At 36.9% G+C, this 23,660-nt stretch overlaps 1 protein-coding gene across 6 annotated transcripts in view; it reads right to left on the bottom strand.

Moving 5' to 3' along the window:
* Window positions 1-23,660, bottom strand: part of CDK14 (cyclin dependent kinase 14) — a 614,333-nt gene that overhangs the window by 399,986 nt on the left and 190,687 nt on the right. For all 6 annotated transcript variants that reach the window (XM_060633845.3, XM_060633844.3, XM_060633843.3 and 3 more), the window contains one exon: window positions 5,127-5,206. In XM_060633845.3, coding sequence (XP_060489828.1) covers window positions 5,127-5,206 — 80 coding nt within the window. The remainder of the gene's footprint in view (window positions 1-5,126; window positions 5,207-23,660) is intronic.

Below are 23,660 nucleotides of genomic sequence, written 5' to 3'. Positions count from 1 at the left end.
TTAACTCACTGTTTTCACCCAAAGTCCTCTCCCACAGAAATCTCATACTTATTCAGTGTGCTAAGGACCATGTTAAATATATACTGTTTATGCTGAACTCTCATGAGCTATGCTCCCACATCACCAAGAAGACATTTTCATATAGACATCTCATGAACTCAGAATGTCTAAAACCCAAATCCATTACCCAACAGAGTTAATAGGACACCATTTCGGAATCTGAGAAAGTCTAGGGACAAGATCCAACTCCTTGGACAAAGTCATCTAACCTCTCTAAGCCTCACTTCCATATTTATATTACAGATTCTATGAAGAGTATAAACCCTATCCAAAAACGCTTCAATGGGCTAATGTGAAGATTACATTAGATAACAGCCCTTTCAAACTGTAAAGTGTTAAAAGCAACACTAACTATTTCTCTCTCTGGAACCTCTTTTTCTTTTTTTTTTACTCATTCAAACTCAAAACCATTTATGTTTCCCTCTCAAATAATCTATAACCTATAATTCACCTTGCTCTGGCATTTCTTTCTCTACAAATCATTTTTTTTTGTCACCACTTTCTAATGAATCCAGATCCTCATAGTTTCAAATCTGCACAACTTTGAATGGCTGATTTATCAGCGTCCAGGCTCCTCCTCATCTAATCTATACCATATCCTAATATCAGATTTATCTTCCTAATACACTCAGCTCAAAAGGCTTCAGAGGCTCTCTAATCCACAAAACAAGGTCCTAGCTACAGAGCCTCTTGCATTCTATAATAAAACAGCTTCCCAGGGCCAGTCCCCAAGCTTATCTGGGGATACCTAGGGTGGCACCAACAGCAAGTGCAGATTGGTAAATTCTAGTGTGTGCCCTATTTGTTAGGGAGCATGACGGCTGCGAGTTTCATTTTGCTCCTGCTACTTTCTTGGCCCAGCATCTCTTTGCCCCTTTACTACTCCCTAACACTCAAGGTCTACCATAGTTAAATAGTATTTCGCCTTGCCTCCCTCCAGAGGTCGATCGGAACCATTGCTCATCTCAGGTAGACCTAGCACTCTCTTTATACAACAAATATTTTATAAAGATGCCTTTACAACTAGGAAATTAGATTCATAGATACCAGGACCTGCACACACACATGATTTTAATATTTATACATAGAATTTCTAATATACATATTGATATATCCTATTTGTAACTAGAATGCAAAAAGAGAAATAAAAACTAATTTATAATAATGTATTTAAATATATAAATAGGCATGACTATATTATAAAACATAATGAAGGACGGTGCTCACATCTATATATAGAATCAGCGGGAACACAAACAATACAAATGCAGGCTGATCAAGAGTGTGGTATTAGTGACTTAAATAACATAAGCAGTACTGTCATTAGTTACATAATTTTTCAAAATGGTGAATAAATTTGAATATAGTTTTAAACAAAGCAAAGTAGCATTTTCCTTTGATTTATACTGTAGTTATATTCCTGCAATTTTGGTACATATTAAATGTATGCAGAACATAGTTTGTGTTTACACGTGAAATAGTTGGGTTATAGCCTTAGACATATATAAACAAGTTTTCACCTGCATGAATGCTCAGTAGGACATTTAAAAGGGTAAATGAGACTTGGGACAACAGTTCACTGTATTAAAGCAGAGGCTGATAAACTCTGTAGAGAGCCAGACAGTATATGCTTTAGGTTTTGTGAACTATACACTGTTACAAACCACTTGACTCTAAGAAAGTAGATGGAGACAGTACATAAATGGGAATGCTGTGTTCAAATAAAACTTTATTTACAAAAACTGGCAGTGGGCCTCAGACTGCACTATGCCTATCTCTGTATTAGCGTGCCTATATATTGTAGAATGCCCAGCTCCTAATGCCAGGTGCACTATCCAATTACTGTGATGACAAAAACAGCCCCTATGGGACAACAACCACTCCAACCCCCCAAATGAGAACTCTTGGCCTAACTACTTCTATTCACTGCATTTGGCAAAGGCATTGAGCATTCTGGTGTCAGTTCCCTTTCTATACCTGTCTGGATTGCAACTTCTAAATCTACTCTTCACTGTTTATCTCTCTTATGCCTAGTTCAAGACCCATCTGACACCTTACCTCACTTGACTAATGGAGGAATTTCTTTAGGACTTATAATCTTTCAAAAATGATTTGGCATTGATATCCCACAACATATTATTTCTCTACTTATATATTATCTATATGCTCTGCCTCCCAACTGGAAGGCAGATGCCTTGAGGGCAGAGACTATGTTTAACACTCAGTCATATTTGTAGACTCTAGTTTAATGATTTTCCTCAAGTCACACAATAAACGCAAAGATTACCATGCTAGATGTTGAGGATACAGCAGTGAGCAATCAGACAGGGTCCCTGATTTTACGAATATTATATACTAGCAGAAAGGAGTGAAAATAATTAATTTCATATTCCATAAGAACTATAAAGAAAATAAATACATGCTGACATGGTGAGTAAAGAAGGGGAAGATGAAGGTCAACTGCCATTTTAGACAGGATGGCCAAAGGAAATTTCTCTGAAAAGAGGACATTACATAAGACACATGACATATGAGAAGAGCCAGGGAAGAGCATTCCAACCACAGGGAACAGCATGTTCCCTGACATAGGAAATCTTGTGGCAAGCTTGAGGGAAAAAATGGGTCATACAGTGTTTAAAACTGAGGTTTTTAAATAAGGAGTGACAACATTAATAGGATTTCAGTTTTTGAAAAGATTATACTGGTTACAGGGTAGAGAAGAGATAGTAGGAAGGTAAGAGGGTAAGTGTAGAGCACAATTAAGAAGCTACTGCAGAGGTCCAAACTAGAACTGATGATACTCAGGACTGGGAGTAGCAGTAAAAAAGAGAAAGTAGGGGTGCCTAGGTGGCTCAGGTGGTTAAGCGTCTGACTCTTGATCTTGGCTCAGGTCATGATCTCATGGTTCATGAGTTCAAGTACTGGATCAGGCTCCTTGCTGACAGCATGGAACCTGCTTGGGATTCTGTCTTTCCCTTTCTTTGTCCCTCCCCTAGTCTTTCTCTCTCAAAATAAATAAACAAACTTAAAAAAAAGAAAAAGTAGACAGATTTGAGGTATCTTTTAAAGAAGTAACTTAGAGGACTCATTCTTGGACTAGATCTGTGGAGGAGGCTCACTGGGTGGTACCATTAATAATATGGAGAGAAAAATGGCTTGAGTTATGGTGGAGGTCCAGAAGTTCCATTTGGATGTGTTAACTTTGGGATGACTGTTATCCAATGATTGATTTCTAAAGGTTGAACCAGCTTTGCATTCCTGGAATAGACTTAAGTGGTAGTGATAAATTATCCTTCTCATATATTTCTGGGTTCAAGCATAAATGTCAGGTAGGCAGATGGAAACAGAGACAGAGACAGGGTCATAGCTAAAGAGAGGCATGTATAAGACATTAGCTTATAGTTGCTATTTAAACTCATGAAGCAAATAAAACCATATGGAGAAAGAGTGTTGATTAGAGAAAAGAAGGCCACTTTCCTGTTCTAAAACACCCTAATATTTGGAGAAGGAGCTAGCACAAGCGAAAGAGAGAAAGCTCCCTATTTGGAAAATCTGGTTTCACAGAAGAGAATGTATTAATCATGTAGAATCTGCTAAAATGTTGGGTAAAATCAGAGAAATGTCTGTTTGATTTTGCAACAGAAGGTCATTAATGAGCTTTACAAGAACATTTTCAGTTAAGTAGGAATGATGGAAACCAAATGCAAGTGGTATGAAAAGCAGAATGAGAGGTAAGAGAGTGAAAAAAGAGAAAGGAGGCCTCTCAAAAATAAACATAAATCATAAGGAGAGTTGTGAGAAACAAATCAGACCAGTGACAGACTACATTTAATTCATCACTACCTTAATAATACTATTGTGGTAAATTTATTTTATTTAAAATAAAAATTATTTACAATAAATTTAAAAATTTATTTATTGCAGTAAGTCACTCATAGTTATCTTGTGGACCAGGTACAGTTCCTTCAATGCAAAAAATAAAACGAAGTCTTCTGTTGAGATAATTTGTACTTTTCAAAATGTAATGGAGGTGTAGTATAATGCTAAGTGAAATAAGTCAGAGAAAGACAAATACCATATGATTTCACTTATATTTGGAATTTAAGAAAAAAATGAACAAAGAGAAACAAAACAACCCAAAAAACAGACTCTTAACTATACAGAACAAACTGATGGCTACCAGAGAGGAGATCAGTGGGGGGATGGGTGAAATAGGTGAAGGAAGAGGATTAAGAATATGCTTATCATGAGGAGCACTGAGTAATGCATAGAATTGTTGAATCACTATATAGTACATCTGAAACTAATATAAAACAATGTTAAGTATGCTGGAATTAAATTTTTTTTAAAGCATAGTGGGGGTAAAGCTGTTAATACCAAAAGTTCTGAAACTGAACTGAAAAGTTCCCACTAATAAAAATATATTTTATTCTCTTGAGAGTAGAGAAACTATGTACAAATGGAGCAAAATATAAAGCAATTTTATTTCATAAAAATTAAAAATATATATGCAACAAATTATATAATAAATGGAATTTTTAGAAAAATGACAGAATGAAAGAAAATATTACAAGATATATGATGCTAGTATGTAAAGAGTATCTATAAATCAATAAGAAAAACCAATAGAAAATATAATAAAGGACAGGAACAAAGAAATCAAGAGAGAAAAAATACAAATGACTAATAAGATAGCATGAACCCATCATTTGTAAGCACTTTTCATAAAAGTCATGAGTATAAAGTAATGCTAGATTAATCAATGTGTAGTTTAGAAACCCTGCAAACAAAACCAGGCATATAAAATTCCTCAGTTATAGTCTCACCATCAATACACAGCAGGAGGTTTTTTCCCCTCATCTGAGTATATGGGAGGATTGTCTTATTTTATTGAACATGACTTGATCCGATTGCAGGAGGTACTGATTTTTAAATTTCAGTTTATACATTCCAATGTATATCTAACCATATAATTTACAAACTCAGCATATCCAGAAGCGAGTAATATTTAAACAGCCATAAGCATCGAGCAAACACAAAAGCAAAGATAAAGAGAAAATGCCTACCTTCCCTGATAGCTGTAAAAGGTGTACCTTCTTCTTCTTGCAGCCTGATCACCTTCAGGGCTACCAACTTCCCATTTACTCTGGCAGAAACAAAAGAAAAGATGAGAAGCGAATCCGTGAAAATATGTTCCCGTTATGGCTCTAATTTCCTTACAATTTATATTTTATGCATTTTTGCACTGAAAATGTCAATGACTCAATTATTCCACCACAACAAGGTTAATTTCAGTAAGGCTGGGAATTTTATATCATCATCATAAATATTCACATTTTAAATATTCACATTTAAAATATTCACTTGCCTCGTCCAAGATTTAACCGGTTTTCTGTAATTCACTTTATGTTTCCTCCAGAATGAAACTAGTGCTTATCAAAATCATCACACTTGATCAATTATTCTCAGATTAATTAGAAATCAAGGAGTCAAAATAACTCTCTCCTGTAGTTTTTCCAATTGCTCCTTTGTTTCCTAGGCTGAAATGTCTTCATCTTCAGTCTTAAACTGAGGTCATTCAATCCCAAGGTCTGAAACTCCACACTTAGCCTTCTCTCCTCATTTCCCTCTTCCCTTTTCCCTGTTCTTTCTCTCTCTCCATATTACCCATTCCTCCCTTTCTCATTTTTTACTAGAGCCTCCTAAAATTATATTTGGTCTGATTGTGTCTTGTGATACATACAGTATATCATCAAAATAAAAGTTATGAATATTTTACTATTATAAGATTACACAAGACTTATTCAAAGCAGATGGTTCTTCCAGACGCATTCTAAATATGTAGCGACTCTAATTAAAAGTAAGAGTGCGCTAGGCAGATAACTTTTTTATCTAGTAAATTCTGTTAACAAAACCATGACTATCTATACTGGTCTTCTAGTTGAATGTTCTACTTTCTACTTTATTAGACCTAGCAGCATACGTGGTTAATAAGAATAGGGAAAACAAACACACATTTAAAGTGTAAAAGATCCAAGAAGGCATTTGATGAAAGGTAAATCTCCCTGCTACATACTCCTTCAGTCATCCAGCTCCCAGCATCTGAGGTCACCAGTTACCGTTGTTCATTTATACACACAGACACACAGACACACACACAGACAGACACACACACACACACACACACACACACACACACGGCAGAATGCCATACAGAATATAGTGTACGTTGTTTTTAATAAATTTGGGGACTTCCTTATAAATTCATAGAGAAAATCTTCTCCCGCTTTTGAAAGACCACAGAGTACTCCTTTGTATAAATATAGTACACTTTATTTATCCCAGTCTTCCACAGATGGTCATTTAGCATATTCCCAATTTTTGCTACTAAAACAATGATGGCAATAAATATTCTTGGACATGTAATTTCACCCATGTAAAAATATATCTGTAAGATAAATTCCTAAAAGTGGAACTGCAAGATCAAAATGTAGGTGCATATCTAAATTCTAATTCTGATGAATATTGGGAAATTATCCTATGTGGAGGCTCTATCAACTGACACTTCCAATGGCAAATGATAGGCACGCCTGTTACCCCTTCACTTGTACTATGCTACCAACCACTGACTCTGTCAATCTGATAGATAAAAATGGTTTCTCATTGCAATTTAAACTGCAACAAAAAGTCTTCAGAGCCTATGAAACCAGCAAACAAGAACTCATGTGGTCCAGAGAATCCAGTGCCTAAGTCTAAAATAAGGAATGTGAATGTCTCCTTTTTAAGAACTGTATCCAATTGGTCTTTTTTTGCTAAAAAAAAAAAAAAAAAAAAAAAAAAAAAAACTGCTACAGACACAACTTGAAAAGTCCAAGGAATCATCACAGCCCAGCCACCTTAGCGGCATTCCTTGTCGCACTGATTATTGGAATACATTATTGGCTACAGTCATGGGATAAGGAGATCTGATTATAAAGTTCCACAGTGTGCCATCTTCTCAAGGTTAAGAGTTGTGTTTGTTTTCTCTCGTCTTTCATCTAGGATGACAGGCCAACTGCTTTTCTGCTCTGCATCTCTTCTCTCTTTGTACATTACCTTCATTTCTCCAATCCCGACTGGGCTCCAGGTACCCAGGTGCAGGCCAAAAATTGCTACGCACATGGAGTTCAACTGGAGACTGGACCTTGAGCTCTCACTTTGTCCTTTATGACTAAGGGCGGGGGGTGGGGGGTGCTTTGGCGGGGCTGGAGGCTGGGATGCAGTCAGTGCTGACATCTGCACAGATTTTTCTCAGCCCAGTTGAGCTCATCACTGGCTCCCCAGGGGAGGCAGTAACTGATTCTGGGAACTGCTTGGAACTTTCCCCTCATTTACAGATATTTTCCCCTCACCCATAAAAAAACACACACAACCTTCTTCCCACAAAGCTTTTCTATTTCCCCTGAGATCGTTAACTTATATGCACCATGAACTGAATTCTAGAATACAGGGAATTCATGTTTTTAAAGATTATATACTTAAAACACTCTCAGATCATGAAACGATAATTCATTTCCCTATAATACACTGAAAGGAGATAAACCTTCAACTGAACCAATACTTATTCTTTAAACGCAACTAGAGACAGAACACCTTTAAATAATTTCATAGACTAATGTGCATTATTTTTGTGGTGAAAAAGATTTTGAACCTATTACTATAATAACTGCATAAAAATACAAGATCCAGGTTGATGGAATTCAGATTCTAAAGCATAATTCTCTATGAATTGAAAATCCATGCATTAATTTCTTATGATAATCATAACAGTTAAAAACACTGAGTTTTATGTATTACATCACATAACACTAAAAATTTCCTGAAATTTTATAGTAGACTATTAACTCCAGGCATGAAGTAACATTTTTCTGTTTCATTAAGTGTTATGTATCCAGTGTCTAAAACTGCTTGGTACAGAGTACACTCTCAAAAACTTTTATTGAATGAATGAATATTACTAATGTCAATATACTGATAATTCCTTTCTTATACCTGAAAGGTAACTCAAGAATAAAGTATAATAATTATTGTTTTCAAAAGTTTCAGAAATCCCAAAATTCAATAAAGTTTTCAGTATCTTCTTTCATGTCTGGTTTAAGTATTTATTTTCTTTTTTTCAAATTAAATGTGTAGTCTCTTTGATTTTGATGCATGTGGATATGATAAGTTTTCATTTCCCCAAAGTTTTAGTTTATAGAGTGCTTTGGTAGTTAATCCCTTTGCACCCAACAGCCGTGTTTCAAAACCCCACTACCCTTAAATAATCTGAGCCTGGACTACTCACCAAGTATCTCCCTTTTCTTCAGCTGCTTTAGTGGTCTCCCATTAGGAATCACATTGATTATCAAATTGCTCTTTAACCTTAGCGTCACTGTGACTTCTCTGTTCTTAATCAGTTTTTCTCTACCTGTCTGGACATTCACCAACTACTGAATCCCTCAGTTCTAAAGCCTAGTAAAAACATTAAGTCCCTGGCTCCACCTTTGGGGGAAAAAAATAACATTACTAACTTTCTAATGTTTAACTTTGATGCATTTTTTTAACCTTTAGCATATAGACTAAAATACTTGAAATTCCAAGTTACTAACTCTAACAAAACGTCATTTTTTAAAGATATCAAAAGAAGATACTTGTTATTCTATGAAAATAACATCGAATAATAATGTAGAAAAGAACACGTTTGTATCTAGTAACTACCTTGTGTAGTTTAAACTATTTTATTAAAGATTCAAAACATATTCTTCAAACATTGATTTCAGTTCTATAGAATAATTACAACTCTAAATGAATCAAAAAATTAAGGCTGTTTACAGGAAAACACTGAAGATTCCTCTTTAATAAGTCTCATTAATTAAATCAAAAGCTAATGAATAGAAGGCAATCAAGGCTTGATTGGCAGTGGAGGCGTTAATTCAGGTGAATAACATGGTAAAAAAAATACCTTAAATTGTGTTACTAATACTACATTCTATTGGAGATACTACCAGGTTTCATCTAGTTATCCTGAGCTATTTAAGGAGCTACTTTACTTTCAGAGATTCCTTACAATTCTCTAATATTTCCAACAACTGCTTAGCCTCGTTGTGAGGCTGACTTCAGGCCCAAGGATGAGTGACTCACTGCTTTAGTCTGCCTGTCACATGGGAAGAACCGTCGAGTGCAGGATGAGGAAAAGCCAGGGAAATTCCCAAGCACAGAGCCATCCACACACAGAGACAGAGAATACTGGGTGTCCTGACAGAGCCATGTTGAAGTGGATCCAGCTTTCAAACTGTATCTAACCACAAATCCAAATCTCTATGGACTTCAGAAACTGTCCACAGTTCTGTATGCCCTAAGGTTGTAAAAAACAAAATTCTCTTGTGAGAATAAAACAAGACCTAAGAATTTTGAAGAAGGAGCACAGCCTATTCATTTCTTCGTGCATTTGTTCATTTGTTCATTTAACATTGGTGAAACCTATACAGGAAAATGCCCCACTTAGGGTAAAATTTCCAGGTTGAAATGATGATGCACAAAAAGAACTACCTTACAAGCGAAAATTCTCGAAGGGAAGCCCTAAGGTTTTCTATTCCATTAGTTACCTCATATTCATAGGATAATTTAGTATAGTAAAACAAAATTACAAGTATTATCTAGGTCATCTTTTTTTTTTCAATATATGAAGTTTATTGTCAAATTGGTTTCCATACAACACCCAGTGCTCATCCCAAAAGGTGCCCTCCTCAATACCCATCATCCACCCTCCCCTCCCTCCCACCCCCCATCAACCCTCAGTTTGTTCTCAGTTTTTAACAGTCTCTTATGCTTTGGCTCTCTCCCACTCTAACCTCTTTTTTTTTTTTCCTTCCCCTCCCCCATGGATTTCTGTTAAGTTTCTCAGGATCCACATGAGAGTGAAAACATGTGGTATCTGTCTTTCTCTGTATGGCTTATTTCACTTAGCATCACACTCTCCAGTTCCATCCATGTTGCTACAAAGGGCCATATTTCATTCTTTCTCATTGCCACGTAGTACTCCATTGTGTATATAAACCACAATTTTTTTATCCATTCATCTGCTGATGGACATTTAGGCTCTTTCCATAGTTTGGCTATTGTTGAGAGTGCTGCTACAAACATTGGGGTACAAGTGCCCCTATGCATCAGTACTCCTGTATCCCTTGGGTAAATTCCTAGCAGTGCTATTGCTGGGTCATAGGGTAGGTCTATTTTTAATTTTTTGAGGAACCTCCACACTGTTTTCCAGAGTGGCTGTACCAGTTTGCATTCCCACCAACAGTGCAAGAGGGTTCCCGTTTCTCCACATCCTCTCCAGCATCTATAGTCTCCTGATTTGTTCATTTTGGCCACTCTGACTGGCGTGAGGTGATATCTGAGTGTGGTTTTGATTTGTATTTCCCTGATGAGGAGCGACGCAGGGCTGGTTCAACATTCGCAAATCTATCAATGTGATACATCACGTTAATAAAAGAAAAGATAAGAACCATATGATCCTGTCAATCGATGCAGAAAAGGCCTTTGACAAAATTCAGCATCCTTTCTTAATAAAAACCCTCCAGAAAGTTGGGATAGAAGGAACATACTTAAAGATCATAAAAGCCATTTATGAAAAGCCCACAGCTAACATCATCCTCAATGGGGAAAAACTGAGAGCTTTTTCCCTGAGATCAGGATCATGACAGGGATGTCCACTCTCACCGCTGTTGTTTAACATAGGTCATCTTTGAAAAGAGTGTCCATGTGCTAGCACCTTAAGAAATTATGTCTAGATGATACAAAGGAAATTAAGGCAATATACCTAAAAGAAATTTAATGTACTCTGGAAAATTTAATATATTCTGCCTCTCTTCTATTATGACTTTGTCTCAAGAGAAACTGCGAGGAAATAATACCAAGTACAGACAGATACAATGTTTGCTTCCTTACTGTATTCATCTAGAAGCAACAGAAGGCAATGTGGATACTACTCGGGAAGTGACAGTGGCAAGCTAGAGTGTATCAAGGACAATATATTGGGCTGAATTTATAAATTTTCAGCAAAGTCATTAAAAACATTTTAAAGATACTATTAATAGGGCTTCTTTTATTAATTCCCTCTTAAGACACTGATTAAAGTGCTGACTATATTGTACTACATTTATACTTCAAAAATTTACAATTTAACTAAATACTTCTCTTGCTATCTCCACCTAAATTCAATTTTTATTCAGGGGCAAATGAGAAATCATCTCAATAGTATTAAATCTTTACAATTCTGCAATATCCTAAAAGTGCTATTTACTATGTTTTGTTATGGAAAAATAAATTAGAATTTCAAGGTAAGTTGCCAGAAATTACACTTCATCCTAATCTTCATAAAAATAATAGACAGAGAAGAGGAAGACTAATGCTATTTCTATTAAATTAATTTCTTTTTCTTGGGGCGCCTGGGTGGCTCAGTCAGTTGAGCTACTGACTTTGGCTCAGGTCATGATCTCATGGTTTGTGAGTTTGAGCCCGACGTCGGCTCTGTGCTGACAGCTCAGAGCCTGGAGCCTGCTTCTGATTCTGTGTCTCCCATTCTCTCTCTGCCCCTGCCCCACTCGTGCTCTGTCTCTCTCTGTCTCAGAAATAAACATTAAAATTTTTTAATAAATAAATAAATAAAATTAATTTCTTTTTCTAATAAAATTCAAAGATGAAAAAGAGTATAGTATAATGGCTATTTATTAGAATGAGACCAACGATGCAAAACGTCTGAGGACTTAATGCAATAAGAAAAGGGTCTGTTCAAGCAATAATTATAACCTTTTATAAAAGAATGATTGCTACTAAAGCATAATTCATCATTAGCAATGTTTCATCAAATATACGAACTCATGATACTTTGAATCAAATTTAGAGTGACATATATTGTTCACGGGAGAAAACAGAATAATTACATTTCAACAATTTTAAGCCAGCCAACTCTGCACCTTTCCAAAAATAAAATCTGTCAACAAAGGATTTGAGAGTCATTACCTTGCAAGCAGAAGTGACCTGAATGATCATTCAGGCTCCCAAGCAAAAAGATCTTCCCTGATCTGACTGTCTCTCCTTGTCCTCACTCCCTAGGACAAAGAAGCTCCTCAAAAGACTTGATGGAACACACCTCCCCTAAAACACCCCAAATTTTTTAGTTCTTACGTTCAGCCAAAATTTGCTTCCTGTAACTTTCTCTCTCTGATTCAAGTTCTGAATCCTCAAAAACTAAACTAAATGTTCTTCCATAAAATTAATTAATTGATGTAATTAATTAAAACTTAAATAAGTTTTAATATCCTGCCCCTAACTCAACAATGATTCTGTGCTTAGGATAAAGGATGAACAACACAGACATGATCCCTGCACTTAGGTCTTACCAAGGAGACAGACATTAAGTGTCAAAGAGAAAGAGGAAGGTCTCACCCATCGAAGATGGAACAATTTAATCAACTATTATCTGTGACTGAATGTTATGAAATATGTTTAAATAAGTAAGTTAATAATGAGACAAAAAAAATAACCATAGGAGTCTTATTTGGAGGGCACTACACAACCATATCATAGTTTCAAAACTGTTGAAGAAAACATATCAAGCATTTGCCTTCCCTTTTCATATATGGTGTCCTTCAATCTAATCAGGTAGTTGATATGTGGAAGTTTCTGTTTATAGATGCACTGCATATAACAAATGAAGAATGATAGAATTTAACACAATTCTTTTTTTTAAGTTTATTTATTTTGAGAGAGCAGCGGGGAGAAGCAGAGAGGAAGAGAGAGAAACCCAAGCAGGCTTCACACTGTCAGTGCAGAGCCTGATGCAGGGCTTGAACCCATGAACTGTGAGATCATGACCTGAACCAAAATCAAGAATCAGACACTTTTAACCGACTGAGCCACCCAGGATCCCCTTAAATAACACCATTCTTAACCATACTTATTTAATGGACTATTAATGGTTGCTAAAAACATAAAAAGAGGCTACCAGATATCATACACCTCCTGATGGAAACACTCATTCCCGCCATGGAACAGATCCCCCCTGAATGTGACCGAATCTCAATCTAACCTACTTATTTTAAGGAGATAATGTAACAAGTTAAATGATACCATTGGGACACAACAGAAAAATTTAGAATATAGGATAAAGGGAAAAGAATAAAGCAAAAATGAACCTGTCTCTTCAACAAATAAATCCGAAGGGTAAAAACCATAAGAGAGGAACCAAAAGACTAAAAGAGATGGAACGACTGTACAAAAGCTCAGAGGCAGAGAACAGGGAGTGTTAAACAAAAACATAAGAAGGAAAGAGTGACAGGAGCTGGTTAAGGAGGCACTTGGAAAGAGGAAGCGCAAGATTATGGAGGTCCTTAAGAGCCACAGAAAAGATTGATTTAAAAAACAGAAACAAAAAAGAGAGGTGCCTCAGTGGTTCAGTTGGTTAAGCGTCTTACTCAATTTCTGCTCAGGTAATGATCTTGTGGTTTGTGAGATCAAGCCCCGCATCAGGCTCTGTGCTGACAGTACAGAGCCTGCTTGGGATTCTCTCTCTCTCTCTCTCTCTCTCTCTCTCTCTCTCTCTCTCTCTCTCTTTCTCTCTGCCCCTCACTTGCTCTCACTCTAAATAAATAAATAAATAAATAAACAAACAAACAAACATAAAAGAAAAGAAAATAAAACAAACAAAACACCCCAAAACACTGGGGGAATCTAAAGAAAGGAAATGTTATAATTAAATTATAAGTGAATGAACAAACACAAACAAAGTATCTGCAGCTCACTCACTATGGTGTAGAGAATGGCCTGAAGGAACACAACAGTGGGAGCAAGGGAGGGAGGTCAGGAGCTGTTGCAGTGGTCTCAGGGAAAGATGGTGGCCGCAAAAAACCAGTGTATTGATAAGAGGAATTAGAAAAGGAAAATGATACTCTGAAGAGAGAAATAACAACCTGTGAGGATAAATGGCATTGGGCATAGGGAATGGTGCAAAGGAGGATTCCAAATGTTCTGACTTCAGTGTCTGGGGTGGACACAGGTACCATTTAGAATTGACGGAAACGAAAGAAGAGGAGATTGTAAACAGAGTACCAAGGAGTCTGGGAGCGCCCCCAGTGGAGACACATAGTAAGTACTGGTATTTGTGGACCTGGATCTCAGCACACAAGTCGAGACTAGACATAAATATTTGTGAATCATTTGGAGGACTTCAAGGGAAGTAATAACCTCAAGAGACAGCCAGTTTTCTGTTGAGGCAGAAGTTAAGGAAACTTCAGAAAGAGGTAAAGGATATGTTTGTTGATCAGAGGATGATGCTCTAGATCTAGAAGACAGAGGAGGATCCCGAAGGACAGGGGAAAGGGACAGTGTAAAAGATATACTGAGAAATAAAGGGGGTAAGGTCAGAGAGATAGCAGATGATCAGGGAGTTTATACCTTGGGTAGTGCCCATGGTGAGCAGTGATGCAAGCAGAGGAGACTCCATCCTGACAGTCCCTAGGAAGCAGGTGGAATGGGGGCTGCTGCTTTGGCTGCCCCTCGGCACAGCTGCCCCTCAGCCTTAGGCAAAGCATGGAGAGGGCCTGGGCCAGCCTCTGCAGCTGTGTGGAAATTAAGGCGCAAGTTCTCAATGCTGGCTACATTCTAGAATCAACTGGGCAGCTTATAAACATATCCATGCCTGGCCCCACCCCTGATTTATTTGGGGGTGGGGTGGGGTCCTGGCATCTGTATTTTTAAAAACACCCTTGGGTGTTGAGAAACACTCTGTTAAACCTTCAAGTTCCTACATCAACTTCTCATTGCCTCTCTTCCTTTGTCTGTTCTCAAACACACTGAAGTCTCTTTTTTCACTATAAGCATTAAAAAATACTCAGCTATTTGAAATAGTTGAATAGCCCTCACAGTCTTGGTTGCAAGCTTGTGAGAGGTCTCTGCTGATTAGCCCCTTTTGAAATGTGATTGCCAGGACGTACACGCTACGAGATGTGGTCTGGTAAGTGTTGAGTGGACTGGGGTAGGACCCTGCCCCGTTCCATAAACTGAACGTACTTGTGCTACTTTGGCCTAAGCATGTTTTAAACTACGGGAGCCACAAAAATCTGTAAACTCTTATTCTTGCCAACAACTAAAACCTCTGAGTTTTCATGCACCCTACAATCACACCATTTCTAACTTGCCCTATGCCTCATAATTCACTTTTTAAACATGATTTCATGAGCTTGATTTATCCCTAATAAAATTCCAACTTGTCAGCAGCAACCAACTGCTCATGCCTCTCATGTATGTTCTAAATTCCAATCCTGATTTTGATGGGCCCTAGCTGTCCAGCCTTCTCTGTGTCCTAATCTGAGGTAGGAATGAAAACACTGAACAGGATGAGGCCCAAGGCAGTGCCCTTGGACACCACACTCTTGACCCTCACCCCATCCACCTTTCTGGGGACCCAGCTTCATTAATTGTCTTCTCTTTCTTCCTCTTTCTTTCTCTCTCTCCTCCCTCTTCTTTTCACTTCCAGTCTCTCCAATGCATCTAGTCCTTCCTTTCCGTCTGTCCCAGACCACTGCACTGACCAACTACTTCTAACACTGGACTGTGCTAAAAAAATGTGCATCTGGCACACAATTAGGGCTCAGTAGTGAACAAATGAGTCAACCTCTTATCATGGAAAAGAGGTACTAGAAACCCTACTACTGTTAGGTATCCTTAACCAGCCTGTTTTAAATCCACCACCAGCAATAGCACAGCCCTCAAGTGCCTATCACACTTTTATCTGTCAGAACATAAACAGCCACATTTACCCACATTTGAAAAACAAACAAATATACAATAATCTATAGTGTTTCGCTCCACCAGCTTAACAATCTGATCGGAAAAAGGAATTAGTTATTTAGAGATAATACGATTTTTATGAACTCTAAAATCACTATTCTGTTTTCTGACTACTCAGAAACCATCCATGTGATATTCTGTCCTAAAATATCACATTGGAGAAGGGGGAATGAGAAGGGGATGTGGGGAGAAGGTCACACCATTTCCCCTGGATCTGGTTCACAGAATCCATTGTCTCCTGCGAATATGTGGACGTCTCCAGGATGGTAATGCCTCTCCAGTTTTTCATAGCTCCTCAAGGATGACAGACAGTGATGAGACAGTCTCAACGCCCTATTTCTTCCAAATTCAGTGCAACAATCATATCAAGTCTTAAATCAAAACTCCTCTGAGAACCATAGTACTATCAAACTTCCCAAGACACTTGATAATTTAATTCACTCCTGTATCTGTTCTACATCTTGGTGCTGAGAGCTAATTCACTTGGTAGCAGTGACGTTCGCAAAACAGCTGGTGAGTAACTGTGCTGTTCTCTACCACTGTTCACCCCACTGGTGTCGTCTGTGTGTCAGTTTCAGATCTTACCCCCTTCCTGGGTTTCTGATGCTTCCTCTCCTTCCTTCACTGAGCTACACCCTGTATTGTGTTGATCTGGTGTGTGTTGGTTCTGTTTTGAGAGACTCTCATGATCCCTTTTGATGTTTTCACCTTTCAGAGTCCTAGGGCAATGGACTGTACCCTTCTCCATATTCTTCTGGAATACCTCCAAAAGCAAAGAAACATTTTGGAGAGAGCAAGAAGGTCACATGCATGCAGCCTTTGAGGAGACTGCCTACCAGAGAAGAAATAAGACAGTATCAAGCAAATGAAATGCAAGGCGAGCAAAGGTTAACTTAAGTTGCTTAAAAAAATGAAACAAATAAAATAAAAGTAATGTAAAGGAATTAAAGACAAGGAGTGGAAGAACTGTCGACATATCATAAAAAGGGGGGGGGGGCAAAGTTTGGAAAAGATGACCAGGACACCCACAGATGTAAAGGTAGTTGATTACACATACTGCTGACATTACTAGAGAGGGGCATGTTTATTTGGTGAGATGGCAGAGTTTCATAAGAACAGAAGTAAAAAATGTAGTTCATTACAAGTTTTCAGAAATTGATTTTTCACATATAGTGAGATTTGAAACTTACTGTGTTAATTAGTCCTACAAATTTTTCTCCATAACACCCACCAATTTATCTCCCTAAACATGCAACACCCCTGTGTGCTCATACACACTGAAACCTAAGGATGAAGGGATGGTGTGAAGGTAAAGAAAAAAAGAAGAAGTTGGCTTTTTCCCTGTTTTTCCCTAGTCCTGCTTTCAAGCACACTTATCTGGGGAAACATATTAGTGCCGTCTTTGAAAAGGCTACGTTTTACATTTCTAGAAAACTCAAATTTTCTCCTTCTGAGGTCAAGCTGCCACTTCAAATAGATTTTTATCTTCAGAAGCTTTTTCCGATGGAAAAGGCTTCAAAAATCAGAAAAGAAATGGATATATTTTTTGATGATAATATCATCTTTCCCTATCTTGTATTACATTATTTTATAGCTTATGCTTATATACTATATATCATACTATATCTAAATATAAAACATTGATTCCACTCATTCATAACTTTCTTTTTAAAAAGTCTAACTACAGCACCACCATCAGAGTGAGCCATTAACATGAGCTGGGATTAAAGAAGAAGATGAAGTCTGATGCTCAACCTTAGACCACTTCAAGCTTCCCGGTTCAAAGATACGTTTAAACCATAATGTTCCCATTTCTCTAATGGAGTCAGAAGTGCTCACCATTCTCCAGTTGAGGCACACATGTTCAGCAGCATAAGAGAGAAGTCAAGCTTCCACTCTCAGGAAAAAAAGCATCTCCAAAAAAGTTAAATGAGATCCACCAAAAAGCAATCACTGATTTACCACAAGTCTTTACGGAATCCCCAAATACTCATTGCCAAGTAGTGTCAACCACAGAGATCTTGCGTTTTCCATTCAAACATAGCCATACAAAATTAAGTGACGTTTGGAACAGCAGGATAAAACAATTAAAACAGCCCTGGAGAGCCATTAAGGCAGGGGTATTCAGAGTTCAGTCTATTTCTACCCATTCTAATAAAGACACACACACACACACACACACACACACACACACACACACATCCAGTTTATGTTACAACCAGCATAGCAAGCTAGTATTTTCTTTTTTTGGTTTGGCTGCAAAGGCCCATGGAGAACCAACAAAGATAATTATTAAGATAACTTGGTTAAAGGATTAAGACTTATATCAAGTCAAGGATTATAAGTGATTTTTATTTTCTCCATTAAAATGTATTACTGTCATAATTATAGAAAATATGTCACTATTAAATACCTTTAAAATGAAATTTTAAAACAATATCAAGCAAAGTCAAATGTGTCTAGTTTGAATGAAGTCTTTTATGACAAAAAGGACTGGAGAAAGTGGAGAACAATGCTTAGGCATCATGAATTACTGCATCTAAATGATTATTCTAAAAATAAAAGTGACATTAAAATGGACTGCTTTACAGGCAAGCAGGGTGCCAAAGTAAAAAAAATGATTCAATTAAACATAGAGTTGAAAACAATCTACCTACACATGTTGAGGATCAGAGTTTATGTTAATTCATATATTACGAAAGAGCTGATTAAAGAAAGACATTTATAAATATTATGTATAATTGATATAATAAGATCTATACTAGTCTTACTTCCAAAACCTAGCAATAGAGCCAGAGTACAAATTAGCCTGATTTGGAATCAAATGGTTTTATACACAGCCAGTAAGCTTAAAATCAAAATAGTTGTCTTTAAGCCAAAAACAGCACTTGTATTGAACATCACTATTGTTAAAGTACCTATAGTGTGACAGGCCCTAGGCCAAGGACTTTATTTTCACTGTCTCATTTAATCCCTATAACAAATTTGCATGATAGATACTACTGTTATTTCCACTTTATAAAGAAACTGAGGCACAGTTCCAAATCACACAACCAGAAAAGGCAGCATCAGAATTTTCAGAAGGCTGGACTTCAGAACCCATACTTATACATTCCCTATGGGGGGAGCAATAATTATAGTGTGAACCACAGAAGAAAGGTACGTACACCCTCATATTCCTCCTTCATTCTACAAAGATGCTCTGCTTACATCAGTATACTTTTTTTCAGATACTTCTGATCTAATTATTTATTGTCAAAGCAATGTCACCATTCTTTGTGTCTTCTAATAATATTTTACAAACCTCAAAATAGATCAATATATGTTAAAATGGCATTAATTAGTCTTATCTTAATTGTAAAAGTAACACGTTTAGGGCAGAATGGTTGGCAAATACAGAAAACGCTTTATATCAGTGATAATCCCATTACTCAGAGGTAAATTTGTCAACATGTGCATGTATCTTCTAGACTTTTTTTTCCTGTGTGTAGATTTTTTTTTAATGGCATCCCACTTGCATATTTGGTCATTTTCTTTTTTGTTGTGGTTTAATAATATATCCTTTTACTGGATGAGATGAAACAAAAGTCCAGGAAGCCTCAAGTTCAAACAAGCTCACACTTCCCTTTTAAGGAAAATGGCCCCAGTACTTCTTTCTTTCATAAATTTCCACCACTTTCATTGTGATTTATTGGTGAAAGCAACCCTACTGGTCAAGCAATAGAGACCTGACCGAGGAAGCAAGTATAGGCCTGATGGCCACATGGGGGCAGAACCTTTGGGGCACAGTTCCTCGAGTTGTCCTGGCTGGAATTTAGTGTAATGGGAGTCCTCCACATCCAGTGACTGAAAGCAAGCAATCAAATCATCTCCAGGATAGATACACTAGAAGATTTTACTCTATGAACCCAGACCCATGACCTTAGGTTTGGAAGAATTAAGATCCATGGTAATCAAATGTGTAGTTGAAGAAGGAACTTCCTCTGCCCTGACTACAAATCTCTACTCCTAAGTGCCATCTGTCCAAATCTCTTCTCAACACTTAAAGAGTGTGATCACAGCATCCTTAAACACTTTCCCCAATCATTACATAGTTAATGTTTATTAGTTGAGCATGTATTAATAGCACTGTGACAGGTGCTGAAGAATAAGATATATATGTATAAGAGTACATGATATACATATGAATATAAGTTACATACTTATGAGGAAGTAAAGGACATAGAAATCAAGGCAGTAACTGAGCCATGAAAAAAAGAAAAGAAAAAATTATTCTGACATTGGTTTAAGTGGTAAGGTTTATTCAAGACTATTGTAATAGCAAAGACAGAGATAGGGCTGAAATCTGAATACAAGAACAAGAGGGGATTTATAACAAATGAGCAGGTAGAGATCCATTTATGGGTGGATGGAAAATTACTAAGGTAACATCAAGGACAGGTGGAATTCTTCCTAAACGGATCTAACAGGATTTTTGCTAAGGGAAGGCCAGAGCAACCAGATAGAAAGGGTGGGGAGATTTTATCTAAAGGGACTTGGCAGGATTCTTGCTAAGACTAGGCGGAGAAGACCTGGAGAGGCTTTGTGCAAGGGGTTGAGGAAGACTGTGGCAAAGCCATGGTCTAGTCAAGAAGAGGGCTTAGAGGAGCATAGCTTAAGTTTAATCAAAGACAGTGTCTTTTCAGAAGCCAGGAAAGTCTCACAGTATAGTGGGACTTGAGTTGGACCTTCAACATAGGATAGGCTGTGGACAGGTGAAAAGGGGAGGTAAGCTACTTACACAGAGGGATCTATAAACAAAGATGCAGAAGGAGGTGGAGAGACACACTTAAAGTACAGAGAGCAAAAACTAGGAAATCAGTAGAACATAAAGAGCAGACCCAAGGTGGATGCCATGTCCACTACAGGACTGATCCAGTAATTAGATATTTGATCTTGCAGGACATCAACATTTTTATTGCCTGCTACACTTTTTTTTAGAGTAGAGCTTTCAACGTTTTTTTTTTTTTTTTTTTTTTTTTTTTATTTATTTGTGGGACAGAGAGAGACAGAGCATGAACGGGGGAGGGACAGAGAGAGAGGGAGACACAGAATCGGAAACAGGCTCCAGGCTCCGAGCCATCAGCCCAGAGCCCGACGCGGGGCTCGAACCCACGGACCGTGAGATCGTGACCTGGCTGAAGTCGGACGCTTAACCGACTGCGCCACCCAGGCGCCCCTAGAGTAGAGCTTTCAATGAAGTAAAAGCTAGCATATCAACAACGTTCATCCAAAAAGTTAAATATACATTCCTAACCAATAAAGTCAATTTAACTAAGCTTATAAGTCTACTAAATGTACTTCATGACATATAGATTAAAACAGACTACAAAATTAATGTTTATAAATATATATTAAAATTAAAACATACTAAAAAATTAATAAAATTCTAGGATTTAAACTGTAGCTATGTATACATACTATAAAATATTTGGTGGCAAATCTTTATCGTAAAGACAAAGAAAGCCAAATACACAATCCACCTATGCTGCCTGCAGGGCTTGTAAGCAATAACATGTGTGTTTATCACCATCAAACAAGACATTAGCATCCTTTTCCTAAAGAGGATTCTTTTTGCCAAGCTTAGTGCTACAAAATAAGGAAAACTGACAAGGTCTTAACCAAAAGACTATTCAATAATGTTAAGTCTCAGCCACCAAATCTAGCTTCCAGTAAGAAATCTAATTTCTGTTCAGTGTGACAACATAATTTAGCCACTTTGAAAAGAAACCATGTTGAAGGGCTTTTCCTCCTACTAAATGGCTTTTGTGGAGTCTGACTTCAACAAGCACTGCATGCATGAATGAATGATGTCAACTACTTCAAACAAGGGCTAAACCAGTAAACAGCTACAGATAGGACAGATTTCATAAGCTTTCCCTGATAGAATTATCTGTATAACTAAGGAATCACAAGTTAGCTTTCCTAAATGTCTCTCCTTTGTGTGTGTTAATCTTTTCAGACATAAACAGGAAGTTTCCCGATACGATTTTCAAGTTCAAAATGAGTGTTGGAGGATGAAGTCTCTGACTTCAGGAGCAACATATACTGGAAAGTAATTAGACACTGACTCAGTTTTCGCCTAAAATGAGGAATGGATACAAACATCATGACTCTCCCCAACTGTAGCAGATGAGAAATCTCATCCAGTTGAGGAATTCTCTTCCACAATAGCACCTTATATACAAATCCTAGTCCAGAAAAGAAATAAGACCTTAGCTAGTATAATATTTTATCTTATAATAAGTAAAAAAAGGTAATATATCTGTAAATTGGGTACATTGAATATATATCTAAATCTTTCTATGTCAAATACCTGCAAATAAAATAGTCACTTAGTATTTATTTATCATTCTCTTTTTTTCTAAGACTTATTTTATACAATTTCCTTGTTAAAAAGTGGAATGTAGTTATATATACACACATGTATACACATGTATATGTACATCTGTAGTGATATATAGTATCTATATGTGTATTAATATATAAAACTTATTACAAAAAATAAACACTATGAACCTAATGTCCTGTGTCCATGATAGATAAACATCTTTGGTTATAACACATAGGATTACTGTTCCTTATTTCTTGGTTTTTAAATACACAAATATTTAAAGAAAACACATACTTTATTTTCTTCTTTTTACTATGATCTTAAAATCCAGACCACTAATTATTCAACTGGACTCAGATTATGAATTTTGCAAAGTGAGCAAGAATGATTAATTATGTGTCAGAGAAGCATCCAATCATTATACTACAAAAACTCACTCATTTTGAATGACTATGGGGAAAGTATGACTGAATTACAAAGAATATTTGGAAAAACAGGGAAATTTACTCATTTCAGATAGATGGAATGACTCCAACTTTGAAGTGGAATAGGAAAGTGACAGATAAAAAGTTGAGACACCCAAGTTTTTAGGGCAACAATGTTGTTACTCAGGAGTATAAACTTAGGCCCATCATTCAACCTGTCAACACTGCTCTCTCCAACTTTCAAAGACAATCTCTGTTACCTGCATTTTCTTTTACATATATACTTACATGACTATGTGCATATTCATATGTTATATGAGTATATGTAACACAAGGGAAAGTTTTTGAAAAGTAGAAAGGGAAATATAATTAGGAAGACTGATTACCAAGTGGCTACTAACATTGTCCCTATGTAGAGATCTGGCCAAGTCAGCTTCAAAAATTCCCTTTGTGATGCAGCATCATTCACATAGCTATATTTATTAGATAAAATAACCTTAAATACAGTTATTTTCTCCAGCGCTTATTAATTAAACAAGCCCTTTTACTAACAGATGGGTCAATGGTAAATTAGCTCAGGTCACACAAGCTATTAAAAAAATGATTTATAATTTAATCAAGTCATCTGAAAGTTTATGTGAATAAATTACATACAGACAATATAAATGCACCTGCTTAGACACCAGTACATAAGGAAGTGACTAAAAAGAACAAAGAAAAATTAACAAGAAAATCTGGCAAGACTTTCAAAGGCCACAACAGGTAGAATAATTTTCCCCTCTTAATTCAATTTTAAATGCTTAACTGCATTCACAGCTAGTGCTGGGAATATACTTTGGGTGGGGGCTCAAGGGTGCTGAATTTCTGATTTGCTCAAAAATCTATTTGAAATAATTGTTTATTCAAGGTACATCTATCACTATAATATTAGT

The sequence above is a fragment of the Panthera onca genome, chromosome A2, assembly GCF_046562875.1.
Source record: "Panthera onca isolate mPanOnc1 chromosome A2, mPanOnc1 haplotype 2, whole genome shotgun sequence".
NCBI classification, from domain to species: domain Eukaryota; kingdom Metazoa; phylum Chordata; class Mammalia; order Carnivora; family Felidae; genus Panthera; species Panthera onca.
This window is presented reverse-complemented; position numbering and strand designations above follow the sequence as displayed.